Below are 12,982 nucleotides of genomic sequence, written 5' to 3' on the forward strand. Positions count from 1 at the left end.
TTTTTTTTTTTTTTTTGTAATTTTTACGAAAATTTGTCAGTTTTTATGGTTAAAGGATTTTTACGATTTTACGAATCTTTGTTAGGTTTTTATAGACTTTTATAAAATTTCAGCAAATTTTTCCAAAACATTTACTTTTGATGACTCAGTTATTTAGATTTCAATAATGACAAAGACTGACTCACTTAGACTTAGATGATTATGACTTAACTTACTTTTTAAACAGTATTTATAAAGTAAGTAAAATTGTACTCTCCTTCTAAGTAAAAAGATTCATTTAATCAGAACACTCAGATAACTGAAATTTATTCAGTTTGCGATAGTATTTATTTTTTTTCTCTAAGGAAAAAAAACTATGTTTTTTAGAATTTCTCAAAAGGCCAACTAATCTATTAAGAACATAAATATTATGCACAAATAAACTTGAAATGTGGACACAAATCTTAATGAGTAGATCGTTCTGTTAGCGTGAATGGGGGGGGGGGGGGGTTCCCCTTTGTTTTTGGTTCTAATTTGTTAAAATAATCGTCAATTATTATAAGTGTTGCAGCTTAATGTATAGCTCGTTTAGCCTATATTTTCATTCATATACTTGCCCAAATGGTTTTCAGTCCAAAATAGTGAATTTAGACACATTTTCAGCACCCCAGTGACAACTGTACTATTTGTATTTAATGTTCGTTCCCCCCCCCCCCCCTTTTTCTCCCATTAGAAAAGAACATTCGCTTTTCTCTTCATTTTCAATGAACTATTCAAAAAAGAAAAAGTCATGATTTTTTGTTTTAAGATTTTGGAAGATGTATTGTTACTATATAAAGTCCTCCCAAAACTGGGGGGGCATTGCCCCCCTCTGCCCCCCCATAAATCCGCCCACGGACTTAACGGGGTCTCAGGGTTGCCAACCTTGGAGAAACAATTTGAGGATCATCTGTGCTGATTTTGAGGAGCAATTTAAAATTTTGCGGAGCAGTTCGGAATTTTGTATAAAAATCAATAAAATTAACTAAAACCAAACTTATCTGATTTTGTTTAGAAATTTAATAATTATTTTAAGCACTAGTATGAAAATAATTATTTCTAAATTAGTAAAATAGCTTTATACACAATTTCAATCTTTGAGTATAAGCATCTTTAATTTCCCACTTTTTTGCCTACTTACTTAACTTCTTTGCGGAGTCGCGGAGTTTCGCCATTTTTGCGCAGCAACTCCGCAAAATGCGGAGCCGTTGGCAACCCTGGGTCCCTATGATATTTTAGGTATGAATTCCCTTTGTAGTCCTAAAGTCACGATAGTATTAAGTCTACAATTGAGAACTTTGATGGTAGAACGAGTTAAGTCCAAACTTTTCCTTTTTTAAAAATTCATTTTTGCGTGTGGAGAATTCGTTGTTCCGATTGGTGCAACAACGGGTCACGAATATAAGATTAGACCTCTGCTGTATAGTAAATAATGTGGGAAAGTTATTAGCCTTTCGATCGGACACTAATGTTATTTATTGGTTTTACCAAAAATGAGTGAGTCTGGACTTACCTGGTTCTTGGCATCAAAGCCCAAGAAAGAAATTGTGTATTACAGATTTAAGGCGGTCCGGGACACATTGAAAAAAAACGAGCTGATGTGTGCATCACATGACTTCCTTTTACACCAATTTAATGCTATTTCCCTATTATTGCAATTTTAATGGGATTCTCTCTCTAACTCTTTAAATATCACTAGCAATGGCCACATTGAAAGCAGATTTAAAAAAAAAAAAAAATCGCCAAATTTTTCGCCAAGTTGGCGACAAAACTTGGCAACCAAAAGACTGGCGATATATCGCCAAGTGACCGCCAAATTATAACACCACTTGAGTTTGCATCGAAATTAACAATGATTTCCCCCCAAAAAGGTGCAAAAGACCCCTTTAGAAACACCCGAATGCAACCAAAATAGGAGGTGCACAACTAGACCCCACTACGAGTCTATGTACCAAATTTCAACTTTCTAGGACATACCATTTTTGAGTTATGCGAGATACATACGCACATACGCACATACATACAGACGTCACGAGAAAAGTCGTTGTAATTACCTCGGTGATGGTCAAAATGGATATTTCGCGTGTCTATACATTCTTAGGCACTTTTCCGCATGTGGTCGAATCGAAAAAAAAAACTCAACATTCATTTGGGGGTGAGCAAAATGGAAATTAAGGGCGATTTTTGAGTGAAAATTTTTTCGCGAATACAATACTTCCTTTTTTGTAAAAGGAAGTAAAAAAATGGTATTAAACAATTTAGAGTTTTGACATTTTTTTGCACTGATTCACCATCAGTTTGATTCGCAAAATCATAACATAAAAATTAAAAAAAATATTTAAATTTAGTTATTGATTTCTAAATAAAATGGGGTTGCTTTAAAATTGCTAAAACTTAAAATATTCTTGATCAATTTTCAAATTTTTTTCAAAAAACTATGCACAAATATCTAAGTTTTAGTTTTATTCGACGATTTAAAAAAATAATTCAATAAAAATAGAAAATATTTGAAGAAAAATTTCGAAAAATTCACAAAGATACTTTTGAAAAAAAATCTATTTTTTGAAGTAATGTTTTTTTTTTTTTTTTTCAAATTCACCGTATAAAAATCAAAGTAAACTGTTTAAAAAAGATATATACTCTAAATTTCATTACTTTGTCTTTATCAATTCTTGACTTATAAGAGTTTGAATGCGAAAAATCGGAAAAAATTGAAAAGCGTTTGAAGTTTTAAAGTTAAATATAATATTAGTTAAAAGAATGCAACAAAAATAATTATACCTTTCGTTCTAATTAAGATAGAAACTAGATTCAGACGTCCTTTTAAGCAGAAAAAGACGGAGAAGTTTTTTAAATGATTAAAAAAAAAAAAAGACACATTTTGTTTTCCGGACTCCCTTAAATACGGAAAAATTTCCAAAGTCTTCGAACCTTAGGCATTCCCTTAAAGTCACTAAAGATAGCTTAGAATTTCACTTATAGAAATTTTCATGGGAGAGCTTTGTAACCCTTTTATTTGCACTATAGCCGAAAATTGATTTCAGTTTCAGAAAAAAATGCCCAGAGAGCACTAGTGTTTCCTCCAGACCAAAAAAGGGGCAGTGCGCTTTCAGATAAAAGGGATAAAAGAGTATAGAAGTTTTGTTGAATAAAAAAGGTGCTTCTTTTACTTTTTGATATACTAGGTACATACAAAGTTCAAGTGTTTTCGATAGTAATCTTTTTTTTTTTAATATTAAAAAGCTTTTTGATGTTTAGTTTTAAAGGTGCAAAAAACATTCAGATATATTCTAATCAGATTCTTGTGGATAACTGATTGAAACGAAAGAATGACGTTTCAAGGACAGGGGTCGAAGGTTAGCTTAAAAGCGGAATGGTACGGTGCCCTTCTAAAAAATCTTGGGGGAAACCTTTCCCTTTTCCTTTCAATGTTTCCAAATATATTATAAGATTATATTTTTTAAATTTCAATGTCGGAAAATTTCGAAGGAGAATCGCCAAATTCCCTACAGTAACAAAATGTAGTTTAAAATTGGGTCAAGTATACTTCAGTTTTTAAATGCTTCCAAATGAGATCACTGACCCTCCTATTCTCTCAAACGTGACCAAAGTCAGTTTTGCGTTTTTTAATAGTTCAAACTCTAAACGTTCTTGTAGGGAGCTCCCTATGCTGTTCCATTAATTTTACTAAGGGTAGCCTAAAATTGCATTTCTAAAACTTCCCATTTCGGAGAATTTCTGGAAAGAGCCCCCGACATTCTATTGTAAACAAAGATAGACTAAAATGGATTGCAATTTTGAAAAAAAAAAAAAAAAAGTCAAGATAACAAAATTGTGGGGGAACCCTTTGTTTTCCTTCTCCTTTTATCGCTACCGAAAACTGTAAAATTGCGTTTTTTGACATCAACTTTGAAAATATTGCTTGGAAGGGAACTAGAACCCTGTGTCCCGATTCTTTTCTTAGGCCTATATAGATTAACCAATTTCAAAAAAATTCCGGGAGGATTTACCTGGTTCCTCATCTCTTTCCTCGTGTCCTTCCTATGTAATCAGTATAGAAGCCTAAAGATGTGCCTTTTCAGGCTTATAACCATAAGTATCCTTTCAAGGCACAAAAAAAAAAAAAAAAGTGTCAGTGTCAGCTATATATTTTACGTTTCACAATTTTCTATTTCAGAACTTTAAATCTCTTGATTTAGGAACTTAAAGAAAAATAGAAACTAGTGGTAGTTTAATGTCTTTGCTCGACTTTTTTTTTTTTTTTTTTTTTTTTTTTGCGCTTTCAAATCTGAACGCTTTTATTTATTTATTTTTTTATTTGTGCCATTGAACGTGTGCGCCTTTTTTTTTTTTCTCTCTCTCAAACCTGAGCGCCTTTTCTCCTTTTTTTTTGCGTCCTGCGTCCTTGGACATGTGCGCCTTCGGGGGTTTTTTTTTTTTTTTTAATCTCTTTTTTTTTTTTTTTTTTTTTTTGCACTCTCAACCCTGAGCACCTTTTTTTTTTTTTTTTCACCCTGGAATCTTTTTTTTTTTCATTTTATTTCATTTGTACCCTCGAACGTGTGCACCTTCGTTTTCTTTTCTTTGTGTCCTCCCCCCGATCCTGTGTCCATGTTTCTTTTTACTCCCTCAAACATGAGCGACTTTTTTTTTAATTTTTATTTGGCCCTTTGAACTTGTGCGCCTTTGTGTCTTTTTTTTTTTTTTTTTTTTTTTTTTTTTTGCGCCCTTTGAGAGTCAAGAATGGCGCCCTTTTAGGGAACCTATTCGGGCCATGGTAGAAAGATCCATTTTTGGGTCCAAAACGTAAATTTCGAATAAAAAGAACTATTCATTTTTTTTTTTTTTTTTTTTAATGTCTATAAACCTTTCCAGCACTAACCTAGTTAGCCTGAAAATTTTAACAAAATCGGTTCGGTAGTTTCTGGATTTACCCCGTACATATACATTTAGATTTTGTGTTTTATTTATATGTAAAGAAGACATTAGTGCTAAATTATAAGCACACTTAATTTCATTCGTAATCTTCAGTGTGATCGTAACTTCAATAAATATACATAATCCTTGAAGGTTTGTGACTGAAGATCTGATATGCGACTTATATACAACATACGGTGTTTCAACATTTATTATTTTTTTAATTTATATTTATTTTATTTTAGTTATTTATTTATTTATTTATATTTATTTTTCGTTTTTTTTTTTTTTTTTTTTTCAAACTTTTCTTCGAACATGGGGCTCATAGAAGTGAAGCTGACGACATCAATGAAAATATTTCTGGAAGCATGAATTGTTTTGCAGACGATGTAAAAGTTATGGGGATTGTCGAAAATGAAGAACAAGTAAAACAGCTGCAAGAGGATTTAGATCATATTACTAAGTGGACAGATAAATGGGGTATGGCAGTTAATGTAGGGAAATGTCAAGTGCTACACTTAGGTCATGGAAATAAGCGTATGAGATATCGTTTACAGGGTTCAGTCATAAATCAGGCAGAAAATGTTATGGATCTGGGTATCTTTATAAATCAGGACTTCAAGTTTAGTCAACAGTGCAGTATTGCTAGTAACAAAGCCAACAAAATGCTTGGGTTTATCAATAGATCTACTTCAAATAAATCTAAGAAAGTTCTTCTGCCTTTATATAGGAGTTTAGTAAGACCTCATTTGGAGTATGCTGTTCAGTTTTGGTCGCCTTATCTGAAGAAAGATATTTTTGTATTGGCAAGGGTTCAAAGAAGGGTAACTAAATTAGTAAGGGGACTCTCAGATTTAGATTATGATACCAGACTTAATAGGCTTAACATGTATAGCCTGGAGCAAAGGAGAGTTAGAGGGGACATGATTCAGTTATTTAAATCTATCAAAATGAAGGATTTAAATGGATTAAATTTTTGCGGGGAAAGCAGGACAAGGGGTCATTGTTTTAAGCTATTTAAATCTCAGGCTAACTTGGAAATCAGGAAAAACTACTACTTTAGCAGGGTCGTGGGCACTTGGAATAGCTTACCGGAAGAGGCAGTTATGAGCAAGGGGGTGGATAGCTTTAAGAGGGCCATTGATCTTCATTGGGGACTAATTAATTGACTAGGACCAGCCTAGCTGGGCCCAGAGCCTGTTGCTGGTCGTCACATTTGTATTTGTATTTGTATTAAGCTAATACAGTGAAACCTGTGTAAGTTGACCACTTGCGGTGCAGTACTTTGGTGGTCAACTTAAACAGGTGGTCAACTTATAAAGGGGGTAATGATTTTTTTTTTTTTTTGTAATTTTTGCACCATGACACCTTTTGTAATTCTTGCAAATTGACACCTACTCTTTCTGTTTAACTCACTTTCATTGTTTAGCATTACTTTGAAACAATAATTTAAGATGTTTTTCAAATATTTTTAGAGATTATTTTCCCAGAATGACGTATAATGTGTCGTGCAAATTTAAAATTTCAGTAAACTGATCAAAAAAAAAAAAAAAGCCTTATTGTTTACGAAAAGTTACTCATTTTATATTAATAGTTCCTAAAAATTTATAGCCAATCAAAAATTACAAATTTTTCGCTTAACAACAGAAGAAAAACAAGGGTTCTTAGTAGTTTTCCCATGTGGTTAAACTCAAAAGGAGGTTTAGTTATGCTGCCGTTTCATTTAGTTGGTAAAATGCTGGTCTGGCATCAAAAATATTCTTGGAAATCTTTAAAAAAAATAAAAAAATAATTTGCTAAATAAAATTTAAAATAATAAACCAAGTAGTCAACTTATAAAGGGTTTTTTACAATACTCCAAACCAAACTTGGTGTACATTAGTGGTCAAGATAGACAGGTGGTCAAGATAGAGAGGTGGTCAAGTTACAGAGGTTTTCTTTCATTATATAAGATAGGACTAATTCCGTTCCTGACAAAAGCGTTCAACATAGACAGGTGGTCAACTTACAAAGGTGGTCAACTTTACAGGTTTTACTGTACTTAGATTTTACATCGAAAAGTAAATGATTGTACATCAAAAAGTACAATCTAAAACAAACTATGGAAAAAAGAAAAAACAGTTCGTTTTGATGATTTTTTAAATATTTTAGGGGGGGGGGGAGTACCACCCTGAGGGTCCCTCCTTTGCTAAAAATGCTCATCTTTTTAAAACTTTTCTTTTCCCTTGTCCCCCAGAAGAATGTTGAAGATTAATATAACGCTCCCTCCCACTCCAAAAAAAAAAATATTGGCTTAGAAAAAATTCGGAGAGAGAGGAGGTTGATCTCCAGAACTCCAAAACGGGGTGGGTAAGGGGGAAACAGTGATGACATTTGCAGGTCCGGATCTATAAATTTTGGACCCCCTGCAACTAAATCTGCAGGGCCTCTCTCCAGAAGCCAGCGGTGTATATTTGCAACGTTAATAAGTTTTAGTGCTATTTTTTTTTTTTTTTTTCAGTTTCTTGGGAAGTCGAGTCCCCTAAGACCGTGTCTGCGGGTACGCAGATCCGGGCCTGCATATTTGGATTCAGGAGGTCAGGTTAAAAAAAATGACATTTTATACAACATTTTACAGAAACGACTGATAGAATCGATATTGATAGTGTTGCTTAAGAATTTTCGTTGATGAAAAGTAGAAAATTAAAATTTTAGGTTAAGAAGAAAAAATCTTTTCAAGTATTGAAAAAAATATCGATCAGGTAATTTATATTCATATTTTTTTCTTCTTCTTCTTTTCAATAAAAAATTTAAGAAATACTACCAGTATACACTGTTTTAGATTATGTTTTAAATGTTTTTACCTGGGGAAAGTCTCTCATAATGCAGTAGTTTTTGAAAAATATTTATTAGAATGTTTCGATCAACAGTATTTCCTGTTGAAGTAAAAATATATTAAAATGTAAAACATGTTTCAGATGATAAAATCTTGTTTTCGTTCTGTAAAATATTAAGCATGTCGTTTTTTCGTTGTGTGTGTGTGTGGGGGGGGGGGGGGACATTGCCAGACAATGTAAGAGGGGCGGCAAATTTGGTGCCTGCCCCGAGGGGGGGGGGGCAGAAACCTACGCTATGCTGCTATGGTCAATCATCATTTCATTAGAGCTGGACCATGTAAGTTAAGTAAATCATATTTTATTTTAACGTTATATGTTAACTTATTTTTTAATGTATAAAAGATTTAATTGCTCTTTCGAGCATGGTTCAGTACAAAAATGAAGATTTTCCAGGAGGGGAGCGCGAACGCTTCTCGAAAAAAGAAGAATCGCTGGCCATCTTAAAATTGTGTTTTCATTGGAAAATTCAGGAAAGTGAAACTTTTGTTTTCTCCAAAGTTTTCTGTTGTCAACTCTCGATTAACTCAAAGTCCCAAGGGACCGGCTAAAACGTTCTAGTTATTGGTAGTTCGAGGTATGGGAAGTTTCCACAACAGCCTCAAGAGTCTGCGACCCAATTAAAGCTTAGAGATAAAGGAATATTCGAGTTATAAGCTTCGAGTTATCGAGTGTATTTATTTTTAAGTTTAAAGTTTTGGGGTGTTTTAGCCTGTTGCCATGGCAACAGTAGCTCTTGCTGTGTTGGAATGCCTTTTTGATCATGTTTCATTAGGAAGGTCTTTTCAAATAAAGTTTTTTGAATTATTAACGCATAAATTTCGCATTATTGGAGTTTTTGAAGTTATGAAGATCAATGTGTTTTTTTTTTTCTTTTATTTCGGAATAAATATTTATACCTGTAACCGTAACGCTCCAAATTTCAAACTTGCGGCGAACGAAGCTGTTCTGAGGTTTTATTTTTCCTATTTCTATAATATCTTTTCTTGTGTTAGTCTAAACTTTGACAGTAAAAAAATATGGAAAAACGAATCGAGTTAGAAATTAGGCGAAAGAATCCATCCCAGGTTTGTGTACTTCTGTATGACACTTCAGTAACAATGATTGCGCTGTTTGCATTATTTTATCTTTATATTTTGCTTTCTTTTTAGCTGCTTCAAGTCTTAAATTTATTATTTTTTGATTTCTCGCCACTGACTTAGGTTTATTTATTGTGCAGTCAACTGATTCTGTATTTTCTTTACTTTAACGTAATGGGAATTAGCACTGCGGATTCAGTAATGGCAGGTAGAAAAAGAATCCGAACTTTGGCGCCATTTTGTCATATTTTGAAATATTACTGCGCATGTACATGGTATCTCTTTATCGTCTAGGCAAATTTTCCCTTGTAGCTTACATCATGTTTTTTCTTCAATTTCAGTCGCAAATGTCACTATCTAAATTTTTAAAAATATTTATTCTCTTTTACAAAACGGGAATCATGATCTTTTATTCGTTACGCGGGTCTTAACAATTTTATTAATAGTTCGACCTTCATTGATTCGATTTTAAAAAAGAACGAAATCTATGATTTTTGTTAGCCCATCATTTGAAATATTTTTATTTTTCTCATACTTGTGAATATTTTCGTTAAAAATTAGATAGGTATATGTTTAGAAGAACTAATGCTACCTATCATGAGAAATTTCATGTGTAGCTTTCATTTTAAACGAAGGAGTTAAATGCCTTCACAATATTCAACTTTAAAAATAAGTTTTACTCTAAAAAACAACCAGACATGATTTTTGAAACTTTTTTTTTCATTCTTACAATATAATTTATTTATTCAAACAGCTGGTTTCTGACGTTACTGAATTTTTTATTTATGTATTTGTCAAACTTGTATCTCTTTTTCTTACAGAAATGAACTCTCTAAAGCTCATTTCAACTTGTTCATTCATGGTGTGTAAATTCTTATCCGCACATCAATGTGTCATGGGCTGCCAAAAAATTAATATTGATTGTCCTGGTATTATTTTGATGATTTTATTTGTTTATGAAGAGGCTCCAGCTTGTGCTCACTACACTCACTAACCCCCCAAGATTGCCATGTAGGCGCCTTCACCTAAATGCGCAAATACATTACTTGCTTACATGTCCCGGTTTCTATTCAATAAAATGACCTATTCACCAAATTAGAACTTGACCCTTTTTGTCAAATCACTACCACCAGCAGCAATAGACTGTGGTAGAAGTAATGAAAATTCTTGTGACTAAAGATTAAATAACAAGAATTTAAGTAAATAAATGTAAATCCATTTTTTTTTATCAGAATGAATTTTCATATAGAAGTTATTTTTCAATAGAATAGTTCTAAACTGGAAATGTGCGTAAAATATTAACTTAAGTCTCATGAAGATAACAGAACAACTCAAAGATAGCATTGGTGAATCTACATCCAGGTGCATCTGGTCAGCCAGACTTCTTTCCGAAAACCTGGCATCAGCTGCATGTAAATTTGACATTGTATTTTCTGACCAGGATTCGAAAATATCAGAAATTTTGATACGTACAGTAGAAGCTCAATTTTGTGTTGTCCGTTTTATGTAGGCTTGTCAGATTTCTGAAATGTTTAACCGGAATGCCCCCCCCCCCCCCCATTGCTTCGCTAGTAATCAAATAAGTACACACACCCCTTGCTTGTTTTAGGAGCGTTTTCAAGGGCAGTTAACTCTCTAACTGCCCTTTAAAACACTCGATGAATAAAAGCAGGGGGGGGGGATGACATAAACAGAGAAAATTGAAACATTTCTCTTCCGAGATATAAATATTTAGAATTTATTTTAGTTAGAAAAAATACGTTGAATCAGGAATAAAAAATAGAATAATATATTTATATCTTAATATATAAAAATCTTCTGTGCGGACGTTTCACCATAAGGCTTTTAAATGGCTGGACCGATTTTGATAAAAAATTTTGTGTGTAATTAAGGGTTGGCAAGCACGGTTTCGAAGCGTGATAGATCGAATGGGAAACGTTTTTGTTAATTAATTTGAACATTGGGTGGTAATATCTCCCAAATGATTAATATTTATTTTAACCTATTGTTGAGCGAGAACTGAAATAAATATTTAATCCGTTGCCAAAGGACAATAAAAAAGTCAGCTCTGCTTTTTGTTATGAAATTTCCTACTGTGATATGTCAATTGAGAATAGATAAAACATAGAGAGATAGAGTGAAGCCTTCATTTCTTGAAAGCAACGATTTTAGGTCCTGTGATATATTTTAAAAGTAAAGTACTGGAAGGTTCACGCAAAACGTGTGTTCTGTCGTCTTAGTTGTACCATGTGACCGGATCGGTGCTTTAGGTTTTCCTAACTAAATGATCAGAAAGTACCGTCCGTACCCAACAACATTTGTTTCTTTGCTCAAATCCATCAGAGTTTTGGCACCAATGTCAAGAATACTTTAAGGATTATCAAACTAATCAGTACATTCATTATTAAAGGGAAGGATGATGGAATTCGGGCAGTTCTCAAAAGGTGGGAGCAAGCACAGACCTCAACTTTGAAGCTTCAACACCAAATAACTTTCATTTTAATAAACTCAAAAATTTTTGAGCTAAATTATGATACTGTATAGAGACAAGAATTGACATAAATTGTGGAAAAAATGCTCTTTAACCCTTTAAGCCCCAGATTACACGATCGTGCGGGTCGAACATCATTCAAATTTTAGCTTCCTAGATCATTTTATGTAACAAACGCCGGAATCGGACGATCGTGCTGGATAGCCAAAGATGTGTAGTATCCATTTTCTCGACAGATGGCGTCACTTGTATCTTTCCAGGCTTTAGGAGACAAGAAAACCGTTGCTTGCATGTGCTCTCAAGAAAATATTTCAGGTCTTAAAGGGCTAAATACCCTTAAAAAAATATTTTCTTTGCTAAATGGCACAATTTTGGACATACCAAAACGTTAAATGAGCAAATGTACCATTAAAAAAATGTTTTTTTATATTACTTCCATACGTTTCAAAAAAAAAAATTAAGGCCATGAATCTCAAACTTAATATTTTTTTTGATAATATTTTCCACAAATTAAAAAATTAAAGAAGGATTATTAATGTTGTAAACAATTTTAGAAAAAATGGAAGTTTGATGTATGTCCAAAAATTACGATCTTGACAATGCTATTATTTGAGAACTAAATATATGATTTATATGTTTTAAAGGTATTTTTCGATCCTCAAAATCAATTGTTAATTATTTTAAAGTGTCTTTATATATTTTTATGCAGTATCTTTGAAGCAAAATCATTTTTCTTAAACATACATGTCAGATGTCCAAATTGTGTGACGATCTAGACGTTGATAATTCTGTCCATTTATTCATTATTATAAATGATCTTCTGTCTTGTAACCTTAATAGAGAAGGCTAATATGATGTCAATTCCTTCAATCCGTTGACATTTTGCACGATTAATACGTTATGCATTGAACATTACATTAATAACAGTAGAAACACAAGTTATGATCGTAACGGAACACATTTAAGTAAAAACGGCACAAAAATCGCCAAGCAAATTCAGATTAGTGACAACTCACATCTTACAATAAGTGAAGGGTTACTAGCGAGAATACCGGTTTTTACCAACATCGTCAGTTTTGGCGACTTCATCACCTGGCAAAATGGTTGGGAATTTTTTTTTTTTTCGGATTCTGCGAAACCATAACAAAATTTTATTATTTAAAGTCATTCAAGTACTTTAAATCCTTTATTTTTCATTGCAGAATATAAAAATAGATAACATTTTCATTGGAAAAGATCAAAAACTGTAAAACTTACATTATAATGATGTCCAAAATCTGTTACCTACAGATCGATCATTAAATTTGCTATTTATTAATTTTAATACTTGCTGTCTTTTAATGTTTGTATAGGATGTTCTAGGTGTACATACTATGCAATAAAAACAAAATTGATGTCAAATTTCGAAATTTTAAAAATTGCTCAGAATTAAGTTTTTTGTTCCCACCTTTTGAGAACTGCCCATTTAAAGACGAAACAAATTTTATTTTCGTCCAGATAAATTACAACAGGGTAGTTCTGTACACAAAAGATCAGTGCAGTGGAAGATCTTTCTTTGCTGGAAAGAACATAATAGGCAAGAAATGAAGTTTTAAAAGTTCTCG

The 12,982-nt window shown here is 32.7% G+C and overlaps 1 protein-coding gene across 1 annotated transcript in view; it reads left to right on the forward strand.

Moving 5' to 3' along the window:
- The first annotated feature begins 8,046 nt into the window (after window positions 1–8,046).
- Window positions 8,047–12,982, forward strand: part of LOC129222436 (serine/threonine-protein phosphatase 4 regulatory subunit 3A-like) — a 46,201-nt gene continuing 41,265 nt past the window's right edge. The window contains exon 1 of the mRNA XM_054856950.1: window positions 8,047–8,088. Coding sequence (XP_054712925.1) covers window positions 8,047–8,088 — 42 coding nt within the window. The remainder of the gene's footprint in view (window positions 8,089–12,982) is intronic.

Source organism: Uloborus diversus, chromosome 5, assembly GCF_026930045.1.
Source record: "Uloborus diversus isolate 005 chromosome 5, Udiv.v.3.1, whole genome shotgun sequence".
NCBI classification, from domain to species: Eukaryota; Metazoa; Arthropoda; class Arachnida; order Araneae; family Uloboridae; genus Uloborus; species Uloborus diversus.